Genomic DNA, 24,245 nt, shown 5'->3' on the forward strand with positions numbered 1-24,245 from the left:
ATTAACTTCCTAACTTATAACAACATATTGGCTAACTAACTTAGTTATTTTTACAATTAGGCTTAGAATTCTCCATTTGAAAAGACCGCAACAACTTTTCAATGTATTTCTTCTAAGATACATAAAGTAGACCTGCATTCGTGTCTCTCCAAATCTCCATTCCTAAAATCTTCTTGGTCGCACCCAAATCCTTCATCTTAAACTCATTACTTAACATAGCTTTAAGAGCATCGGTATTAGTCTTGCTCTTAGCTACAATTAGCATGTCATCCACATACAACAACAAATATATATAGGAACCATCTAATAGCTTCATGCTATAAACATAATTATCAAACTCATTTTGGACAAAACTATAGGAAATCATAAAAGCATCAAACTTCTTGTACCACATGCTCTTTTCCAGCCCAATGAATCTATCTGGCTATGACATGTAAATATGCTCTTCTAAATTTCCATGCAAGAATGCAATTTTCCCGTCAAGCTGCTCTAACTCCATATCCAAAGCACTCACCACATCCAAAGCACTCACTACAACCAACAGAACTTGAATAGTCTTGTGTTTTACCACAGGCGAGAACACTTCATGGTAATCAATTCCCTCTTTATGTGGAAAAACCCTTTGCCACAAGTCTTACCTAGAACCTGGATGGTTCAACACCAAGAATCCCTTATTTCTTTTTTAACACCCATTTGCATCCCATTGGCTTCACACCTTAGGTTAGTGACGGATCCAGAAATTCTAGATAGTGGGGACAATACTTATTTATATATTTGTAATATTAAAAATTTTACATATAACTTTTAAAAGCATAAAGTATATTATAATTATTTTTTACAAGGTTTTATATTTATATTTACGATTAAGGATGAAAATAAATTATGTCAGACTATGTTATATTATAATTTAATAGGTTTAGACCTAACTTTTTTTTAAAAATACATATATTAAATATGACATATTTATCTATCACAGATATTTTTTAAATATTTAGTTAGAACTACAATCTTAATGACCTACTTTATAATAATTTAACACTAATAAAAACATAAAAATAAATATGTTAAATTTTACAAAAATCAAGTTTAATTTATTTATGATACAAATATATTTTTAATATGTGATATAAATTTTTAGATGATACTTTATTTTAAAACATTTTATAATAAAATTTTAAATAGAACATAAAACTTCAAATCTTTCCTATTTTGATTTTTTTGATCAACATATACAATAAATAAAAAGTACAAAATATAAACATGCATGTTGCAAATTTTATTTTATCAAAAATTAATTTTTTTAATATATTATATTATATATGTGAATATTAATATATATATATATATATATTATATAATTAAACTTTTTTAAAAAATTGATTAATTATTAAAGAGTATTCTTTATCACATATGAGAATTAATCTCATTCGCAAGTTTGACAAATATCAAATAAATGAATAACTCCTCTGAATTTATGTTTTATACTTACGATAATTTAAATATATATATAACTTTTATTTTTTAAAATATATTATTTTTTTGTATAAAAAATTTGTATATATAAAATGGTAGTGGGGGCAAGTGCCCCCATTCTATTATATGTAGATCCGTAGCTGTCTTAGGTAATGGTACTAATTTCTAGGTTTGATTTTTTTTAAGTGACTACACCTCCTCATTCATGGCAATTAACCATTTTTATGCTTATTTACTTTGAATTGTCTTCTTATAGGATTTAGGCTCATCAAAATCAAGATTTTCACCAACTGTCAAGGCATACGCAACAGAGTTAGTACCAACAACATTAGTAACATATGGATACCTGTTAAGTCTCAATTTTACCTCTTTTTGGATGAGACTTATTGAACAAATTCCACTCATCCTTTGAACCATTGCAATATAATTGTTCTCTTTTTGGTTCATTTTGTGTGCAGATATAACTAACCCAAATTCATCTAACAATACCTTAATCCACCTCATTTTTTGTGCAGGTATTGAGGAAGAGTGGAAAGTTGAAGACTCTTAGGATTGGAAATCTAAGAAGCTAAGGAGCAGAGAAGAGGTTCTGCGCCGGGCGCAAGGTGATCCGCGCCAGGCGAGCAAAACAGAGTATCTCACCTCTGGGAGCCATTGCGCCGGGCGTAATGTGAATTGCGCCGGGCTTGTCCTAAGGCAGAGAGTATCTGGAAGGCCCCGCGCCGGGCGCGAAGACTTATGCGCCGGGCGCGAAACCCTAATCTGACTCCCCAAGCTCGTATTTGAAGCCATTTTCGGGGGAGAAACCCCCATTCTCACATTGGGCGCCTCCAGGAGCTGCGGAAGGGATTCCCAGGGCTTGGGATCGTCCGTGTGCGGATCTTTCCTTCGGTTCTTCACTTCCTCTTCCATCTCTATTTTGTATTTGCCCTCTTTGTTGAGTGGTTTCACCCATTTTGTGGGGTTAGATGTAACCAACGTACTCTATTGTAATCTTTACGGTTTTAATGATATATATACATGTTGTTTTATTCTTTGTTGTGTTTGTTTCTATTCTTAATGCTTGCTTTGGATTGATCACCCTTTGCATGATTTAAGGTTCCATGGGTATTGGAAAATAACCTTTGAAACTAGTTCTGAAACATATGCCTAGTGGTGATTGTATCTAGGGATAGAGCTTGACCCATTAGTAGTCTTAAACCCTAGCCCGTAATGCGGGTGTAGATATTGGGTACTCAAGGGATTGATATTCAATATCCGCACCTAGGCTCTTTCTCTAAGGGATTAGGTTTGAGTAAACTCTTGGGTTGACTAAGCAATGAATTCAACAAGAGATTAAGGATACATTAGTGTTACGTTTGGTGAAATCTGACCCCCACAACCTCACAACACCACAATACCATTCCTTACCTTTTCCACTCACAAAACAATATTTATTTACAGCTTTCATTCCAATAGTCACAACTTTGAATTCACTGCACAAACTATGAAATTGGAATTATTTTTTAGTCACGAATAGTCAATAAATGCTTATTTTACCTTCTAATCCCTGTGGATACGATATTTTTACTACTTGAACGGCCGGTATACTTGCCGTGTTTGAGACCGTTGATAGAATTAAACGAATTTACAAATATTAACAAAAGTGTTTCAACGGAAATCTCAACAAGTTTTTGGCGCCGTTGCCGGGGATTAGAATGGCGATTTAGTATTTATAGCTATTTGTGACTTATTCTTTTACTTTTATTTTCATTTTATGGTAGCAATGAATTGTTGAAGCTGACCTGGGCGCTCTAGTCCTCTACTTTCTCTTGTATGCTAGGTACTATGAACAAGATTGACCAATCCCTCTGAGCAATTGTTGAGCAATCATGAGATTGAGCACAAAGCCAGGAGGAACAAGAGCAACAGGAGGAGAAGGAGAGTAGAGCACTTCAAGTTGGCCACCGTCAGGCTCGGGACAGTAAACAAGCGCTTCCTGGGAGGCAACCCAGAGATCTGAACTGTGTTTTAGATTTTTGTTGCATGTTGTTCTGTGTTATAAGTGTTGTTTTGTATTATGTGTTGTGTTTTGTGTTATATGTTTTGTGGTATATGTTGTTTGTGTTATGTGTTAGTTGTTAGAATCATGTTTGAATGGGTAAATATAGGGTACATTTTGTTTGGAATGTGAGGAATGAGGCAATTCTGTGTCTAGGTGGAAATAAGGCCTGATCCTAATTTAAAACCTGGGCAAATTGACCTTTTAAAGTGACTATGCGCCGGGCGTGACTCTTTTGCGCCCGGCCTAATACTCAATTTTTGGTCTCTGGAACCACCACGCCGGGCGCGTTTAACGCACGCCCGGCGCGATATCAGATTTTGAAACCTCGTTGATTTTTACTGATATTAAGCCCGGCGCATCTGTGTTAAGCCCGGCGCACCACATTCCTGACAGCCCATATTTATCTGTTTTCAATCATGTTTCTTTATGTTCTGTTGTATGTTGTATGTTTGTGTGCTTTATGTTGCATTGTTATAGTTCATTTCCGTGTGCATGCATGTTGTGCTTAATTTTGGTCTAAGGATATTCTCCATTTTTGCTATATTTGCTTGGTCATCACTGTGTATAATTTTTGTGCTCACCATGTTCTTTCATGAGTACACTCTGCAATCACTTCTGGTTACCAGGACTTTCAGGCGTATACTGGTTGGCCTGGGGACCAGGCTCCTAAGTTTGGGGGAGTGGAGCTGCTGAGGTTGATGGAGTTGATGATGGTGGAGCAGCTCTTGGAGATGATGATGACCAGACCCCATAGATGGAAGCAGACGGAGCCTACCTTAGTTTACCTTTGTTATTGCAATTTACTTTTCTGTCTTTTATTTTCAGTATTTAACTATTTTTATATATAGTCTTTTTGATGATTACTCTGTTGGTTCTTTTTGTGAATAGTCTGCCTTAGCATGGTTTTTAATCTTGTTGATACTTGTTTTGCTTGTGGTCGATTCTGGATTATAGTTTGCTTGATGTTTATGGTGTGTGTACCTTAGACATTTTCAAGTCACATTAGATCTTTAGTTCATGACTAGTTGCATACGGGTTTCAATGTTGATCATAGAACTGAGCTGAGTTTGATAGTTTGTGGATGCATAGCCGGGTGAGGTTTGAGCCTAAATACCTATGAGTGAACTACGCTTAGGTTGCATGATAGACTTTGCTTGAGTTTCCCTGGTGGTTTGCTTATGTTGTGCACTTATATGATCAAGGCATTTACATTTCCATATTTTGTTAATCATCTAAGCCAAAAAGCCATATCCACTTTTCACTTGACCCATACCTTCCTAAGCCTAAACACCACACCTTCCACTTGTCCCAAACCATGGAAAATTAACCATAACCTTTGCCTTGGTTAAGAGAGCAAAATGATGACATCAAATAAGTTTGGGAGAGTTGAAGAATGAGGAAATTTGGGAAGAAGAAAGTATGTGGTCAGCCATTACAAAAAAAAAAAAAAAACAAAAAAAAAAAAAACAAAAAAAAAAACAAAAAACAAAAAACAAAAACAAAAAAACAAAAAACAAAAAGCAAAACAAAAACAATAAGGCTAATGGCTTGGATCCGGTTAGGGGCATGTGCTTAATTGTTGTAATGGGGTATGGAGAGGGACATCATTGTAAAATCTTATTTGCTCTCTTAAGCTATAGCACCTTCAATCTTTGAAAAACCATAAAACTGCTACCGCTTGACCCTGCTTGACCCAGATTGCCCTAATAAAGACCTTGTGATAAGTGTCTGCATTTGTTTTACCACTGGTTTCATTTGGAAACGAAGAGCAAAGTTGAATTATGTGGCGTGAGTAGTAGACTAGAGAGAAACACTCACCCTGATACACTAGTGTGCATAGAGAGAAACATTTTCCTAGTGAGGATGCATACACAGATAGTCATTACTCTTCTCAGCTCTTTGATCTCTTTTGAAACCTTTGTTTGCACCTTGTCATGTTCTATTGCAATAATTGTGATTGGAAATTCATCTGAGGTTCATGCTTGCGAAAAAAAGATACAAGTAAACTAGGATGTAGAAATTGACTCACTTACATTGCTTGTTATCTGCTAGATTAATTACCTTTTGCTTGAGGACAAGCAAGGTTCTAAGTTTGGGGGAGTTGTTAAGTCTCAATTTTACCTCTTTTTGGATGAGACTTATTGAACAAATTCCACTCATCCTTTGAACCATTGCAATATAATTGTTCTCTTTTTGGTTCATTTTGTGTGCAGATATAACTAACCCAAATTCATCTAACAATACCTTAATCCACCTCATTTTTTGTGCAGGTATTGAGGAAGAGTGGAAAGTTGAAGACTCTTAGGATTGGAAATCTAAGAAGCTAAGGAGCAGAGAAGAGGTTCTGCGCCGGGCGCAAGGTGATCCGCGCCAGGCGAGCAAAACAGAGTATCTCACCTCTGGGAGCCATTGCGCCGGGCGTAATGTGAATTGCGCCGGGCTTGTCCTAAGGCAGAGAGTATCTGGAAGGCCCCGCGCCGGGCGCGAAGACTTATGCGCCGGGCGCGAAACCCTAATCTGACTCCCCAAGCTCGTATTTGAAGCCATTTTCGGGGGAGAAACCCCCATTCTCACATTGGGCGCCTCCAGGAGCTGCGGAAGGGATTCCCAGGGCTTGGGATCGTCCGTGTGCGGATCTTTCCTTCGGTTCTTCACTTCCTCTTCCATCTCTATTTTGTATTTGCCCTCTTTGTTGAGTGGTTTCACCCATTTTGTGGGGTTAGATGTAACCAACGTACTCTATTGTAATCTTTACGGTTTTAATGATATATATACATGTTGTTTTATTCTTTGTTGTGTTTGTTTCTATTCTTAATGCTTGCTTTGGATTGATCACCCTTTGCATGATTTAAGGTTCCATGGGTATTGGAAAATAACCTTTGAAACTAGTTCTGAAACATATGCCTAGTGGTGATTGTATCTAGGGATAGAGCTTGACCCATTAGTAGTCTTAAACCCTAGCCCGTAATGCGGGTGTAGATATTGGGTACTCAAGGGATTGATATTCAATATCCGCACCTAGGCTCTTTCTCTAAGGGATTAGGTTTGAGTAAACTCTTGGGTTGACTAAGCAATGAATTCAACAAGAGATTAAGGATACATTAGTGTTACGTTTGGTGAAATCTGACCCCCACAACCTCACAACACCACAATACCATTCCTTACCTTTTCCACTCACAAAACAATATTTATTTACAGCTTTCATTCCAATAGTCACAACTTTGAATTCACTGCACAAACTATGAAATTGGAATTATTTTTTAGTCACGAATAGTCAATAAATGCTTATTTTACCTTCTAATCCCTGTGGATACGATATTTTTACTACTTGAACGGCCGGTATACTTGCCGTGTTTGAGACCGTTGATAGAATTAAACGAATTTACAAATATTAACAAAAGTGTTTCAACGGAAATCTCAACAATACCTCATAGATTTTCTTATTTCCCTCCTTGTTCTCCTTGTTGCTATGCTTTGAGGCTTCTTGGACATTACTAGATGGTTCCACAGGATTCAAATTTTCTTTATTTGGAATCTTCAACCTCAAGCTCCACCTTCTGATGAGCTCCCTTATTTGTATTTTTATTTCCTACAAGATTTTCAACCTCCTCTTTCTGGCCAAACATAGCAGACTCATTAAAAGTAACATTTCTACTAATAACAAATTTTTTTGTTCTATTATTTTCAGTGCACCATATTCTATACCCTTTGACACCCGTAGAATAACTAAGAAATATACATTTCATTGCCCTAGGCTCTAATTTACCATCATTAACTTAGCATAAGTAGGACAACCAAATATACGTAAGCCAATATAATCAAAAGGTTTACCAGACCATACCTCTTGAGGAGTCTTTAAATTAATTATAGTAGATGGAGACCTGTTCACCAAATATATAGCAATATTAATTGTTTTAACCCAGAATTCTTTTGAGAGACCAACATTTAAATGCATGCACCGAGCACATTGAAGTAGTGTTTGATTCATCCGTTCAACAACGCCATTCTATTGTGGTATATGTCTCATTGTGAGGTGCTTGACTATACCTGCTTCTTTACAGTAATCATCAAACAATGCATCACAAAACTCGAGTCCATTATCTATTCTTAGAGTCTTAACTAATTTCCCGGTTTGTTTCTCAACCATAGTTTTCCACTCCTTAAAACGCCTAAACACTTCATCCTTGGACTTCAAAAAATACACCTAAACCTTTCTTGAGTAGTCATCAATCATATCTAACCCAGTGTAAAGTTTTTCTACACTGACAACCAATCATATCTTTTAATAGTGCCATGCCAGCTGCTTATTTAATGAAATAATAATAAAATAAGTACGAATTAGCCAAATTAAAAGAAATGAATGATTTTTTTGTCCTAAAATTTTGATGTAAGTTGCTAACATACTCTCATTAAAAAATAGGTAGGAGTATATTAACATTCCCCATATATATATATATATATATATATATATATATATATATATATGCATGTAAAATAAATAACGAATTGATATATTTTTAAAATATTTTTCTATTTTTTTATATACTTTTTTAAAATCAATTATGATTTCATAACTTATTGACACATCATTTCATCTTGTGATAAGTTAAAATTTCTTCAACTCACTTTTAAATGGGGTGAATTATTTTTTTTCAACCCACTTTTACTGATAAGTGAACTCACTCATTTAAGATGAATTAAAAAGGAGTTAAGATAAGTTTAAAATAAATAAAGTACTTAATTTATATATGTATAGAGGGAGTTATAATTACACCGGTGTAACTTTTATTAAGTATTATGCCACTCAATAACTTTATATTAAATGTAAATTTTGTAAATCAAACCGTTAGATTGAAAGTTCATATCATTTTTGTATGTGTATATCAAATTTTGTTAAAATTGAACAACAACTTGAAGGTAATCAAAGTGTTCATATTTTAGTGTATTTTAAAATGAATATATTACATCAATTTTGTTTTATAAAAATGAAGTATCAAATCATCTTGGATTAATATAAAATTTTGTATATATGATCTAAGAGATATGAACTTTCAATCTAACAGTTGAATTTATAAAATTCATATAAAATATAAAGTTATTAAGTGATGTAATACTTAGTAAAAGTTACATCAGTATTATTATAACCCTCCTCATATATATATATATATATATATATATATATATATATATATATATATAATCTATAATTTAACTAAATTAGTTAGTATTGCTATAACAACTTGTTTGGATTGGAGAAAGTTTGATCTATTTAATGAGTATGTGAGTTAGCTTACAACTATACACAAGTTTGATTATTCTATAAGATGTCATTTTGTTTACATAGATTAAAAAAAAGCCTTTTTTAAAAAAAAAAGGAAAGGATATCACTTTGGGCTTGATCGAAATTATTTGGGCTACCCATAAATCAAACTTTGCATAAAATAATTGTATGTTGGTCTAAAAAATTAGTACAAATATGAACACGTTAAATACAAGCTCATTTTCGGGCTAATGGTTTGGTTTCATGTTATACATGAAATTTTAAGTTCAAACACTTTATGTAAATTATCTATCCTTTCTTTTAATTGCTAGATGAAAATCCATTAAGTCACTTGGGAAAATCTTATAACTTAGTTTACCACACTTAACATAGACTTATTTGACAAATATATAATACCATTTTTAAGTCTATTTAGTTAAAAATAGGCCAATCAATTTTTTTAAGACTAAGCCGAGTTGTTTAAATAAATATAAATTATACAACCATAATAATTTATTGTTGTTATTATTATATTAAATTTTATTAGTATACTTTATTTAAAGACTTATGTTTGTGAAGGAAGAATGATATTCTTATCTTAAAAATCTTATTTCTTCAAAAGTTTGTTAAAACATATTTACAATTAGTAGATTGTAATTCAATTTATAGTAATTTATACTAACGTTGCTTCAAATTTTATGACTTTTTTTTATTTTTTTATTTTACCTTTACAATAACCTCTTTAATTGTTTGAAAAACATTATATTAAAAGAATGTTTGATATTTGAAATTTTTTTACTTTCTTAGAACTTTAACTTCAAAAATATTAATTTTTTGCATTTAGTTTGTTATTTAAAAATAAATGTTTTCCATGAAGTTTTTTCTATGGAAAAGGTGGAAAATAAATTTTTTCAATATAAAAATAGTTTTAATAAAATAAAAATATCATGCTATCTTTATTTATTTATTTAATGCGGTAAAAAAATTTGATTTACATATAACATTTAAAAACATTCTCACAAACATTTATGATCAAATAAATAGATTTTCATCATGAACGGACATAAAAAAAAATTGTCGTATACCAAATGTCCCCTAATATTTTTTGAACAATATATTAACTCCTTAATTATTTTAAAAAAAATTATACTATGACTTCCTATATGAAGCTACAATAAATATGAAAAAAAATAGAAAATGCCAGGACAAGTGTTTGACATAGGTTGAGGTTCCTACTACTTTTTTTTTTTTCCTCTTGCCATGTATACTTCCAACTCATTGGACAATAATCTCGGACTATGATTCTTGCTCGTTGAGTTTTTGCACAGGGGAAGAATTAAATGTGATTCTTACTCTTTTGATAAGAACTAAGAAGCAGCTAAGATTAATTTATCTTCAATCGTGAAAATAAAAAATTATATTTTTGTATTTATATCATAATCTAAAATGTCTAAATCTAGTTGATTAATTATCGATGTATTCAAATACAAAATATTAACAATCAATAATCTAATTACAAGGATTAACTTTATAAATAATTTCATTTCATGTGAGCTTATCGCTATGTTGTTCCATCTTCAAATACAGGTTGAGACCAAAATGTGTAAGAGGCTTTGGTAACCGGAAAGTCTACATAAATGTTATGAAAACCCAAGCTGGCAAGCCCAAAAAAATATGTTCATGTCTTTGGGCACGCAGTTACATCTATATTTCTGGCAGCCATTCGTCGTAGGGAAGCATTTGGACATGCTTCCAAGCAAGGCTCCTTCAGGATGCTGTCATCTTCTGGCAGTGGAGGAAGGACTCCAAATTTGAACTGCAATTTTACAAGATAAGAGAGTAATGACAAGGAGGTCACGTACAGAGTTGGTCTCCAAAAAGGATTACTCAATATTACCTGACAGCTGTAATCGGCAAAGTTAGGTTCCATAAGTAATGGAACCCCCATATGATCCTTGAAGAAGGTCTAGATAGAAAAAAGAGTTAGATGCAATCATCCAGAGGATGAAAAAACTTTGAAATGTGCACATGATGTTTAGCTCTCATTGTCACATGAAAAAATGAGTAAATATTTTCAAGAATCACTAACCTGTGTTGGAAACTTACACGTGTTGGTGCAAATACCAGCACACTTGCTTTCCTCCAGATACTTGCATCTTTCCACATACACCTACAAGAAAATTACAGGATTATTTGGTATGAGTTTTACAACACATAAAAAAGATCAAACACATGGAAAAGTCCAAGTGATCACCCCACTACTGCATGAGGTTCCATCTGGTAGGTCTATAGAATTGACTTTGCACGGGCCCATGAGCCATTGACAAGTCAGCACAGTAACCCTTGCTTCAAAACCAAAACGTTTTAGGATATGATATCTATACCGTATGGTGGCCGACTAGGCCGAATACCCGAGCCCGCGAACGAGTAGGCCGAATACCCGAGCCCGCGAGTGATTAGGCCGAGGACCCGACCCCTTAATAATTACGGCGATCACCCTAGCCCACCGACCACTCATAAGCGAGGAAACGTGTCGGGTTGGTCGGTCAATCTCTGTGCCTTTGCCAGACCGATTATATAGAGTCTAATTAGCGTAATATATTGGATTAGCCCCCTAATTTTCCGGGGCCCAATTCTTAATCACGGCCCAATACCAGCGTCTATAAATAGAGCCCCAACGAGGTATGTAATTAACTTTTCAACTACCGCATTTATTACGCCGAGCACTTACTTGAGCGTTGAAGTGTCTTTTCAGGCACACCCCCCCTCTCATCAGACCACCCGGATAAGAACGAGAAGACCGTAACCCTACACCTGACCCGAGACGACCAAGATTATTGAAGTGTGTGTCCTACACCAGGAACATTTGGCGCCCACCGTGGGGCCCGAAGAGACTTTTCTGCCCCTTTTCAACTCTACCAACTGAGACCGAGACATGGTAGTTACCCGCAAGGGACAATCGACGACGACTCAACCGATTCCCAATACTAACGCTGAAGATAATCCCCCCATGACCAACCAAGAACGCTACCCGTACGGAATGCCTCAAACCCAACCGGAACCCGTGATACAATAGGTCCAGCCGAACATTAACCAACCTCCGCCCCACTTTCATGATGACTTGCGCGCACTGCGTGAGGAAATGGCAAATATCCGAAGGCAAAGAGAGGCCGATGCCCGAGAGATGGCCGAATTACGTCGGCAAAATGCCGAGCTCCGGAGCCTGAATCAAACGAATGTGCCGTCTACTCCCACATTAGCGGAAGAGTCCGCTTATCACGCCCCAACCGACCAGGTCACTCGGGCTCCGACGACATCTCTGATAGCCAACAAGGCCGATACATCCGGCCATTCCCTAAGGCACCCTTTCTCCAGACGAATAATGGAAGCAACTTTATTGGACCATTGGAAGAGCATGTCAATCGAGAAGTACGATGGTTCGACCGACCCCGAGGATCACTTGAATGTTTTCTTGACTCAGGCAACTCTCTCCACTCAGGACGACTCGGCATTGTGTCGAATATTCCCCACGTCACTGAAAGGGAGGGCTCTAAGCTGGTTCACCAGACTGCCGACTTCCTCCATCGACTCGTTCGCCGAGTTGTCATCCCAATTTACTTTGCAATTCGCTACGAGTAAGCCGTACAGGACCACCTCGTTAGCTTTAGCAGGGGTCCGTCAAGAGAAGAAGGAAAGGCTAAGGAGTTTCATGGACCGATTCAACAAGATTGCGATGGAGATTGGTGATCTTAACCCTGCCGTGGCCCTGTACCGGTTGAGCACGGCACTTAGGCCGGGACCGTTTGTGAATAGTTTATGCAAAAAGCCACCCGTTGACATGAACGACCTCCGTAGACGTGCCGAGAAGTATATGCAGATGGAGGAATTGGCGGAGACAAGAAACCAAGCCAGGACCGAAGAGGGTTACAGCCGGAAAGAGCAAGGTCGGGAGCCGATGAAAAGGGCGAATACCGAGCCCTCGAACACACGACCGCCGAGAGGACCGCGTTACACGGCTTATACTCCCCTTAATGCGAGCAGGGCCAAGGTGCTGGAGCAGGCTCTTGCGTCGGAGATTTTGGTGATACCGAAGAGGGCGAACACTCCTCCGAGGGCCGACAAGGCTAAAACTTGCCGATTCCACCGAAATCGAGGCCATTCAATAGAGGAGTGCTCGGCATTAAGAGACAAACTTGAAGACCTTATCAAGCAAGGTCACCTTAGGAGCTTCGTCTCATCCCAAGACCACCGACCAAGAGGGAGAGACCAATACCCTCGAAGAACGTCGTCGCCCGGGGAACGACGCCGTCGATCTCGATCTGCTAAAAGGAAAGACCACCCCCGGAGCTCGCGAGAAGACAATGATCGCCCGAGGAAGATAATAAACACAATTGCCGGAGGCTTCGCCGGGGGAGGCTCTACATCCTCTGCGCGGAAAAGACACCTCCGGGCGGTACGGTCGGTGAACAGCGTTGATCAGCCGAAGACACCAAAAATGCCGCCGATAACTTTTTCAGACAAAGATTTTCGGGGTATCGACCCAGTCCAGGACGACCCCATGGTAATCTCCATCGAAATGCATAATTGCATCGTGAAGAAGACCCTGGTCGACCAAGGAAGCTCCGCCGACATCTTGTATTGGAACACTTTCATGCAACTAGGAATCCCGGAGGAGAGCTTAGAGTCGTATCATGAGCCCCTGGTCGGCTTCTCGGGTGAGCGAGTGATGACAAGGGGATGTATTGACCTGTACACCCGCTTTGGTTTCGATCAAAGATCTTTCCGAGAGATCAAAATCCGATACATAGTGGTGCATGCAAATACGTCATACAACATTCTCCTAGGGAGACCGTCGATCAATGCGTTAGGGGCCATCGTCTCGACGCCTCATCTGTGCATGAAGTTTCCGTCGAGGGATGGGCAAGTTATCATCGTGCATGCCGACCAGAAAACCGCAAGGGAGTGCTATCTCTCTAGTTTGAGAGTGCAGCCTATTGCTGAGCCGTCGACCACCAAGATAGGCGTGAACGTGGTCGCACAAGGGCTAGCATAGGGTATTGACCTCGATCCTCGGTTAGGAGAGGAAGAGCGGATCGAGGCGGCCGAAGACCTCGTCTCATTTCAGCTCGGCCGGTTACCTGAGCAGGTCACTGATGTTGTGTATTTTACTCGTATTTTAGCACTTTAATTCACAAGAATTCATAGCATAATCATGCATATCTTTCATGTTTTTAATAAATTTTTATATCATTTTCCTATTTTATGCTTTTCTTGGTATGTGTTGTGTTTTCTCTGAGCAGGATCAAGATTTAAGAATTAAAGAGGAAATGCTGAGCTACAGGGAAAATCACGGCCGTGATTCTAAATCACGCCCGTGATTCTAAATCACGCCCGTGATTCACCAGAGAAAATCACGGCCGTGACTCCCAATCACACCCGTGAACGCCACTGACCCTTCATAGATGTGCTCCAGAGAAGATCACGGTCGTGATTCTCAGTCACGGCCGTGATTCACTTCGCGTCCCAGCTTTTTAAGTTTTATGTTTTATTTTTTATTTTATCTTTGTAATTTTTTTATCTTGGTAGTTTTACCTTTTTACCCTTTTAGGTTATAAATTAGATGAGGTTAGCCTAGAACGGGGATTTTTGTTTCGGAGACAGTTTTTTAGTTTTTGACACTTGGAGAAGGTTGGGTGCCTGTGCCATCGACTCTAAGGTTTGCTTTTCTTTTATTCTTTTTTTCTTGGAGAACTACTATGAACTCCTGTGAGTAGTTTCCCCTTTTCTGGGATCAGGGCTTAGCCTCTGAGAACCTCTTTATTAATGCATTATTCAGTTTCTTAATTTTATTCCAATTCTTGATCTGTTCTTTTATATTTTATATATGAACTTTAATATTATTGTTTTCATAAAAACATTAATTAAGGATGAACTGAGAGGAGAACTTGATTATAATTATGATAAACAATTAATCTTAATTTTCATAATCATAGATAATTAGGGATGAACTGAGAGGAGAACCTAATTATCGGAACCTAAAGGAACAGACTTGAGTGTTAATTCACGAGAGTTGATTTAAGCTTTCGAGGAGCAATAGATTAACAAAGATCTTAATGGGTTTAATTGAACGTAATTACCACGAGAGTAGAGATTAATTTTAATTAAACACGTCCTCGTAGCCTGAGAAGGTGCAAGGATTAAATTAGGTTAAGACTACCTTTAAGATGGAATAGAATTAATTAATGAAAATAATAATTCAATAATGTTGGAACTCTTTGTGCGAACCCTAGATTCCCGGAAATCTCCTTATCTTATCTTAAAGTTTTATCTTATTCATTAATTGCATTACTATCTCTTTTACCATCGAATCTGATCTTATCATCTCAAAACAAAAATTCCATCTGTTTTAAAATTCAAATTAAAAGGAGGGGGAAAAATATATAAGGGAAAGGGGAATTTCAAAAATCACGGGTTGTATCTGTTGAGCGTCAGCAGGGAATCACGGGCGTGATTGGAAATCACGGCCGTGATTCTCTTTGTGAGTTTTCAAAAATTCAAACAGAGGAGATCACGCCCGTGATTTATAATCACGGTCGTGATTCTCTCTGGGGTTTTCCAAAAATTTTCCAGAGAAGATCACGCCCGTGATTTAGAATCACGGTCGTGATTCTCTCTGGAACTCTGAAATTTTATTTTATTATTTTATTATTATTATTATTATTATTTTATTATTATTATTATTATTATTTTTTTTTTTTTTCATGATGCTTGAGTAGGTTCCTGAAGAACCATAGAGTATAATTTTTCTAAGTGTTCCCCATGGAAATATAACTTCAATCTCTGTGCATTGACCTTGAATATGTCGCCTTTATCGTTTCTGATTTCTACAGCTCCATAGGGATATACTTTTTGAACTGTAAAAGGCCCTGACCATCTTGACTTCAATTTTCCAGGAAACAATCTGAGTCTGGAATTAAATAATAGCACCGAGTCCCCTTGCTTGAATTCTCTTCTATGTATATGCTTGTCATGCCACCTCTTTGTTCTTTCTTTGTAAATCTTAGCATTTTCATATGAGTCTAATCTGATTTCATCAAGCTCATTGAGTTCCAATTTCCTTTTTTCTCCAGCATCCTTTAGGTCATAGTTGAAGTATTTTATTGCCCACAAAGCCTTGTGTTCTAGCTCTACAGGAAGATGGCAAGATTTTCCATAAATCAGCCTAAATGGAGACATGCCAATAGGTGTTTTGTAAGCAGTCCTGTAGGCCCAAAGAGCTTCATCTAATCTTAAAGACCAGTCCTTTCTTGTTGTAGATACAGTCTTCTCAAGAATCTTTTTGATTTCTCTGTTGGATATTTCTACCTGTCCACTTGTTTGAGGGTGATAAGGTGTACCAACCTTGTGAGTGACTCCATACTTTTTTAAGAGAGATTCAAACTTTCTTTCAATAAAATGTGAGCCTCCATCACTGATCACAGCTCTTGGGACCCCAAATCTTGGAAATATAATTCTTTTGAAGAGTTTAATGACAGTATTTGAATCACTCGTTTGAGCGGGAATCGCTTCTACCCACTTGGACACATAATCAACTGCAACTAATATGAACTTGTAACCTTTAGAACTTGGGAATGGTCCCATGTAATCTACTCCCCATACATAAAAAATTTCTACTTCTAAAATCCCATTTAATGGCATTTCATGTTTCCTGGATATATTCCCTGATCTTTGGCATTGGTCACAAGAATTTACCATCTTCCAAGTATCCTTAAATAAGTTTGGCCAGTAAAAACCAGATTGTAGAATTTTAGCTGCAGTTTTTGACGTACTAGCATGCCCTCCATATGCGGAAGAATGACATGAGTGAATGATGTGAGGAGCTGCTTCTTCTGAGATACACCTTCTGTAGATACCATCTCTACACCTCTTATATAGGTAAGGTTCATCCCAAATAAAGCTGTTAAGGTCACTAAAGAATTTCTTCTTTTGTTGATAATTAAAGTCTTCAGGAAGGACTCCACATGCTAAGTAATTCACATAATCTGCATACCAGGGACTGTTTTTCACAACAACTGCTAAAAGCTTTTCGTCTGGGAAGCTGTCATTAATAGGGAGTTCCTCCTTTGTTGCTTGGTCTTGTGGAAGTCGAGAGAGATGATCAGCTACTACATTTTCTACTCCCTTTCTGTCCACAATCTCTAAATCAAATTCTTGTAAAAGGAGAATCCATCTGAGGAGCCTAGGTTTAGCATCCTTTTTATTAAAAAGATACTTTAGGGCAGAGTGATCTGTGTAAACAATAACCTTAGACCCCACAAGATAAGATCTGAACTTTTCAAAAGCATAGACGACTGCTAACAATTCTTTTTCTGTTGTTGCATAATTGGCTTGGGCTTCATCAAGAGTCTTGCTGGCATAGTATATAGCATGAACCTTCTTGTCCTTTCTTTGTCCCAATACAGCTCCTATAGCATAGTCACTTGCATCACACATGATTTCAAAAGGAAGGCTCCAGTCAGGAGTTTGCAGAATAGGAGCTGTAGTGAGAGCTTCTTTCAACCTGTAGAATGCATTCTTACAAGAAACATCAAAGTTAAAAGGTACCTCTTTCACAAGTAGATTAGATAATGGTTTAGAGATTTTTGAAAAATCTTTAATAAACCTTCGGTAGAAACCGGCATGCCCTAAGAAACTTCTAACACCTTTAACATCAATTGGAAGAGGCAATTTATCAATTACTTCTATTTTTGCTCTATCTACCTCAATTCCTCTCCCAGATATTAGGTGTCCTAAGACAATTCCTTCTTGTACCATAAAATGACATTTTTCCCAATTTAAGACTAAATTCACTTCAGAGCAACGCTGCAATACTTTAGTTAGATTTAATAGACAGTCATCAAAGGAAATACCATAAACTGAAAAGTCATCCATGAAAACTTCCATCTCTTTTTCTAATAAATCACTAAAGATTGCAGTCATACATCTTTGAAAGGTAGCAGGTGCATTACATAGGCCAAAAGGCATTCTCCTATAAGCAAAAGTACCATAGGGACATGTAAAAGTAGTTTTCTCTTGGTCTAATGGATGAATAGGGATTTGATGAAAACCGGAGTATCCGTCCAAATAACAAAAGTATGAATGCATTGCTAACCTTTCAAGCATTTGATCAATAAAAGGTAAGGGAAAGTGATCCTTTCTAGTGGCATTATTTAATTTTCTATAATCAACACACATACGCCACCCAGTCACAGTTCTTGTGGGAATTAATTCATTATTATCATTTTTAACTACTGTCATCCCACCTTTCTTAGGAACCACATGAACTGGACTTACCCAAGGACTATCAGATATAGCATAAATTACCTTAGCATCCAATAATTTCAAAATTTCTTTCTTTACCTCTTCTTTCATCTTGGGATTTAGTCTTCTTTGAGCTTCAACAGAAGGTTTGGATCCTTCCTCCAAGAAGATGCGATGCATACAAAATGAAGAACTAATTCCCTTTATATCAGCCATAGTATATCCAATAACTTTTCTAAATTTTCTCAACTCATTGAGAAGTTTTTCAGTTTCTTTTTCATTTAAAGCTGAATTTACTATGACTGGATAAGTGGAATTAGCCCCCAAAAACTCGTACCTTAAAGATGAAGGAAGTGGTTTAAGTTCTAACTTTGGAGAGTTTTCTTCTTGCCAATCTGTTGAAGACTCAAGAAGACTTTCTACTAGAGGATCTTTTTCTTTACACGGGGGACTTGAATCGATCAAGCAAGCATAATTAGGTTGAATCCCCTCAAGATCTATGTGCTTTCCTCCAACTAGAAAATTCTCCAAGGGATCCCTCAAAATAGATCTCATGACTTCTTCCTCCATGTCTTTAGGCAATATATCAACCCTGCAGCAAATATTTTCAAGAGAAGGTTGTCTAACAGATTTAGCAATATTAAATTCCATTGTTTCATCATTAATGGATAAGGACAATTTTCCATGTTTGACATCTACTATCACGCCTGCTGTAGCCAAAAATGGTCTACCTAGTATGATTGGTATTTGTTTGTCCTCTTCCATTTCTAAAACAACAAAATCTCCCGGAATTAAAAATTTACCTATCTTAACTGGAACATCTTCTAAAATTCCTATGGGATATTTTATAGATCTATCTGCTAACTGGATTGACATTGCTGTAGGCTTTAATTCTCCCATATCTAATTTCTTGCAAATTGATAAAGGCATTAAACTGATACTTGCCCCAAGGTCACATAAGGCTTTTTCAAACCTTAGATTTCCAATGAGACAAGGTATAGAGAAACTACCAGGATCCTTAAGTTTTTTGGGCAAATTATGATGGATCAATGTAACAGTCTCTCTATCATCCAATTTCCTTCGGTTAGCTAAAAGATCCTTAAGAAATTTAGCATATGTAGGCATCTGTTGTAGAGCTTCTACAAATGGAATGTTTACATACACTTGTTTGATCATATTTAAAAATTTTTCAAATTGTCTATCAAGTTTAGTCCTTGCTAACCTTTGAGGAAAAGGAATTGGAGGGTGATAAACAGTTTGAGGCTTTGATGAAGATACTTTTTCTTTTTCTAATCTCTCTTTTTCAGGTTTTTCAACCATAGGAGAAGCGTCTTCATCAATCTCAATATTATCATTTTGATTAGACACAGGTCTGTCTAATTTCTTCCCACTCCTTAAAGTAACAGCATTAACATTTTCAGCTGGGTTTGCAACTGTTTTACCTGGGAACTTACCTGGAGAATTGTTTGAACTAGGCATCAACTGTGCAATTTGATTTTCCAGCATCTTGTTGTGGAGAGTAATATTCTCAACCTTGACAGCAAGGTTTTGAATAGAATTTGCCATTGAATCATTGGTCTGTTTTTGATTAGTGACAAAATTCTCCATAAGGTTTTCTAATCTTGAAACACTTTGTTGAATTGAGGGCGCCTGTACTGGATTTCCTTCCCCATTAACGAAGTGATTGGACGGACGGAAATTAGGTTGCTGATTGCTAGTTCCTTGAACTGGGTTATTCTTCCAAGAAAAGTTAGGATGATTCTTCCAACCAGGATTGTATGTGTTGGAATATGGATTACTCTTCTCTCTTCGAGGAGTGTCATAGAAATTATGAGAAGCTGCCACTTGTTCAGTAGTATCTTCTTTTTCTCCAGTAAAAATTGAGGTACAATCTACTGCAGTGTGCCCTTGTTCCTTACAAAGGTCACATACTTGATTTGTAGCCACTGAATTAACCTTAGCTTTTTCCATCTTGTCTAATCTTTGATTAAGAGTATCAAATTTTGCTAAGAGTAACTCAATATTGTTCACTTCATATCGCCCCGGAGTTCCTTTCCTTGCTGTGACTTCTCTTTCACTGTATTGGTTGTGATTTGAGGCTACATTTTCCAAAATAATCATGCAGTCATTAATAGGTTTCCCCATGAAAGATCCTCCAGCTGCTGAGTCTAATATCATGGTGCTTTGTTGGTCCAATCCTTCAAAGAAAAATTGGATGGTAAGCCAACGGTTGAAGCCATGTTGTGGGCATGCTTGAAGATATCCTTTGAACCGCTCCCATGCTTCATAAATAGTCTCTCCAGTGCCTTGTTGGAAATTAGTGATTTTCTTCCTCAATTCTTTAGTTTTAGAAGGAGGAAAGAATTTCTCTAGAAAAGCTCTTTCACATAATTCCCAAGTTGCTATCTTTTCTCTAGGCACTGTTCTTAGCCACACCTTTGCCTTATCTCTCAAGGTGAGTGAGAATAAGCGGAGTCGCATTCCATCAGAAACTTCATCATCAAATTGCTGGGTCTCACAGATTTCCAAGAACCCCTCTAAGTGGTCATTAGGATCTTCTGATGGTAGTCCTCCAAAGGTGTTCTGTTTGAGCATATTCACCAGAGAAGCTGGTACAGTAGCTCCAGTTTGCATCTCCCCTCCAGGTATCCCACGAGCTACGGGTGCAGAGTAATCCCGAAGCGGTAAATTATCTCGTTGTGCAGCCATGTCAAATTCTCTAGAAAGGTTTCTTTTCCTTCTTAGGAGAGTTCTTTCAATCTCAGGATCAAGTGGTGTTGGTTTCCCAAGACGTAGAGATCTCTTTTGCATTAACCCTAAGGCACTGCAAAAAAAAAAAAAAGAAAGTGACCCGTGAAATCTGAATTGGAGAAGTAAATACTAAAAAAAAAAAAAATTTATTTATTTATTTAAATTTTTTTTTTTTTTAAAAAAAATTCGAATTAAAATAATTGTAATTTAAATCAAGAGACGTAGTCCCCGGCAACGGCGCCAAAAACTTCTCACTTCTTCTTCCTCTTCTTCCCTCTTCCTCCCACATTCACTCCTTCCGTTCATCCATGGCTCCCAAGCGCACCCGTACCGTTGGTTCGTCCTCCACCGCTTCCGATACCACAGTTACGAGGAAGAAGCAAGTGAAATTCCGCACCTTCCTCCGAGGTTCTATCGGAACGATGAACAGCGTGAGCGGAACGAGGTATTACGCTTCCGCACTATCCATCCTACCAGGTATCTCGACTTCCCATTTATTCGTAAGTTGGGTTTACGTGCTGATACCAATTTCATGTTAACTAACATTGGGTGGACAACCTTTGCTACCATGCATAATGATGTTGTTTATCCTCGACTAGTTCTTGAGTTCTTGAGCTCTCTCCACACGGAAATATTATCTGGGCCAAATTGTTCTGAATGTTTGATTTCTTTCCGTATGTTTAACCAAGAACACGAATTAACCCTGGCTCAGTTCAATAATATTTTTGGATTTCCCACTGGAGGGAGCACGAGAACCCCAAGTTCTTTCAACCCTGGTTCTTTTTGGTATAGTTTGACAGGTACAAGTAATTGGGTCGCTGGAAAATGTAATTCCTCTGCTTTCCGCCATCCCGCCATCCGTATTATGCACCGCTTTATTGCCTCTACTGTTTTGGCCCGAGGTGATTCTGAAGGAAAAGTTCGTTTGAGCGACCTTTTACTTTTATGGGCTATGATGGAAAACAGAGAGGAGCCTATTGATTCTGGCAGTCATTTGGCACGACAGTTCCAGAGTATTTCCAATACCAGCCACGGTGCGATTGTGAATGGCGGCCTCATTACCACTATAGCCAAACACCTTGGCTATCACGCTTGGCTGGACCAGTTAGAACCACTCCCTGGAAGCCGTACTATTAATTTTGCTACCTGCTCTTCTATGAACTGCATTGCGAAAGATGAAGATGATAAATACTACTTTGTAGTAACCCAGTCGGGAGTGCACCACCAGTTACCAAATCCAACATACACCGTGAAGAACCGGGCTACACGGCAGTTTCCACTGGAGCCATTAGAGGACCTACCTCCAGCAGCTGAGGAAGCGGCTCCTGCAGATGAGGAAGCAGCTCCTGAACAACCCCCTCTACATCCTGGACCTGAGGTGGACAATGCTGCTATCCTAGCAGCTATTCAATCAATGGATAACCGGCTGAAACAAATGGATGAACGCCAGCAGCATTATAATTACATGGTTGATCAAATGTATCAATGGCACATTCAACGGTATCCAGATGATTTTCCACCACAGTGAGATCTTTCTTATTCCTTATTTTACTCTGATGCTTAGGGACAAGCATTCCTTTCTGTTGTGGGTTGGTTGCATATTCATGCATTTTATAATTTTGTCAAAATAATCTATCATGCATTCATTAGCTCTTTGCTTCGGGACAAGCAAATCTTTAAGTTTGGGGTTAGGAGGATGTACGCATTTCATTCATTCATGCAAAAAAATAAAAAATAAAATAAAATAAAATAAAAAAAAATAAAAAAAAAATCATGCATATATACATATTCAGTTAATCCCAGCTTGAATTTGTGTTTGAAAAGTAAATATTTTTAATGAAATTGTTCGTCTTTGAAAACACTGAATGTGATGAATTGAATCTTGAAGTCTCAGAACAAAAGGTTGAAAAATTAGCTGGTTTTGTGGCTAGCACTTGGTTCTTAGTATTGAGGCTTGAAATGATCGAGAATTATAAAAATAGTCTCTTGAAGATAAATTCTTTTTAATTCGTGCTTAAAAGCTTTTGGGGGGTAAAAAAAAAAAAAAAAAAAAATCACCTAGCACCCCTTTGAGGTCATAGGTTAGAGGGAGAATATTCTTAACCTTAGAAAACTAAGGGAACTAATTAGCTACTGGGGAATTGTTTAGTAAAATAGCTAGCCCCCCTTTGAGGCTACGTGTTCTTGAAATTATCATCCTCTCTACACTGATTGGCTACTGGGGAAATGTTTTAGGTGAGACAAAAACAAAAATAAAAATATTACCCCTATTTGTGTCACAAGCATTGAAAAATTATTTCTGTTAAATTATCTTCGTTTGACTAATGAGCTTTACAAGATTTGACATCATGAAACTCTTAGAAACTAAGAGTTGGCGCTAGTAATGAAAGATTAAGATTCTAATTGGACCTTGTGAGACTAAGAGTGAAGATTTTAAATGCTCAGTTAATTCTTGATGATTCTTTTTTCAAAGTGCTAATTATTGTTTGAGGACAAACAAAAGTTCAAGTTTGGGGTTATTTGATGTTGTGTATTTTACTCGTATTTTAGCACTTTAATTCACAAGAATTCATAGCATAATCATGCATATCTTTCATGTTTTTAATAAATTTTTATATCATTTTCCTATTTTATGCTTTTCTTGGTATGTGTTGTGTTTTCTCTGAGCAGGATCAAGATTTAAGAATTAAAGAGGAAATGCTGAGCTACAGGGAAAATCACGGCCGTGATTCTAAATCACGCCCGTGATTCACCAGAGAAAATCACGGCCGTGACTCCCAATCACACCCGTGAACGCCACTGACCCTTCATAGATGCGCTCCAGAGAAGATCACGGTCGTGATTCTCAGTCACGGCCGTGATTCACTTCGCGTCCCAGCTTTTTAAGTTTTATGTTTTATTTTTTATTTTATCTTTGTAATTTTTTTATCTTGGTAGTTTTACCTTTTTACCCTTTTAGGTTATAAATTAGATGAGGTTAGCCTAGAACGGGGATTTTTGGTTTCGGAGACAGTTTTTTAGTTTTTGACACTTGGAGAAGGTTGGGCGCCTGTGCCATCGACTCTAAGGTTTGCTTTTCTTTTATTCTTTTTTCTTGGAGAACTACTATGAACTCCTGTGAGTAATTTCCCTTTTTCTGGGATAAGGGCTTAGCCTCTGAGAACCTCTTTATTAATGCATTATTCAGTTTCTTAATTTTATTCCAATTCTTGATTTGTTCTTTTATATTTTATATATGAACTTTAATATTATTGTTTTCATAATAACATTAATTAAGGATGAACTGAGAGGAGAACCTAATTATCGGAACCTAAAGGAACAGACTTGAGTGTTAAATCACGAGAGTTGATTTAAGCTTTCGAGGAGCAATAGATTAACAAAGATCTTAATGGGTTTAATTGAACGTAATTACCACGA

At 37.1% G+C, this 24,245-nt stretch overlaps 2 protein-coding genes and 1 non-coding gene across 5 annotated transcripts; 2 read left to right on the forward strand and 1 right to left on the reverse strand.

Annotated features, from left to right (window-relative positions):
* Positions 1–10,214: 10,214 nt before the first annotated feature.
* On the reverse strand, positions 10,215–15,625 carry LOC109809971 (beta-carotene isomerase D27, chloroplastic-like). 3 transcript variants are annotated; one of them, XM_083059650.1, is made up of 4 exons: positions 11,509–15,625; positions 10,867–10,947; positions 10,675–10,743; positions 10,215–10,593 (listed from the first exon to the last, which is right to left on the reverse strand). In XM_083059650.1, the coding sequence occupies exons 1-4, from the start codon at positions 11,548–11,550 to the stop codon at positions 10,456–10,458; spliced, it is 330 nt and encodes a 109-aa protein (XP_082915776.1). In that variant the 5' UTR covers positions 11,551–15,625; the 3' UTR covers positions 10,215–10,455. The 3 variants fall into 3 exon arrangements, with proteins under 3 accessions (XP_082915776.1, XP_082915777.1, XP_082915775.1); XM_083059651.1 differs by lacking the exon at positions 11,509–15,625 and adding an exon at positions 11,032–11,499 and having other exon boundaries at positions 10,884–10,947; XM_083059649.1 differs by lacking the exon at positions 11,509–15,625 and adding an exon at positions 11,032–11,498.
* Positions 12,160–13,830, forward strand: LOC109794625 (uncharacterized). The gene has a single exon (XM_020354071.2). The coding sequence runs from the start codon at positions 12,160–12,162 to the stop codon at positions 13,828–13,830; it is 1,671 nt and encodes a 556-aa protein (XP_020209660.2).
* Positions 15,626–20,310: 4,685 nt separating the features above from the next.
* On the forward strand, positions 20,311–20,417 carry LOC145950205 (small nucleolar RNA R71). Its single transcript, XR_014428312.1, has one exon. It is a non-coding gene; the product is annotated as a small nucleolar RNA R71 (small nucleolar RNA).
* The last annotated feature ends 3,828 nt before the right edge of the window (positions 20,418–24,245 follow it).

Source organism: Cajanus cajan, chromosome 7, assembly GCF_000230855.2.
Source record: "Cajanus cajan strain Asha chromosome 7, NIPB_CcT2T_4, whole genome shotgun sequence".
Lineage (NCBI taxonomy): Eukaryota > Viridiplantae > Streptophyta > Magnoliopsida > Fabales > Fabaceae > Cajanus > Cajanus cajan.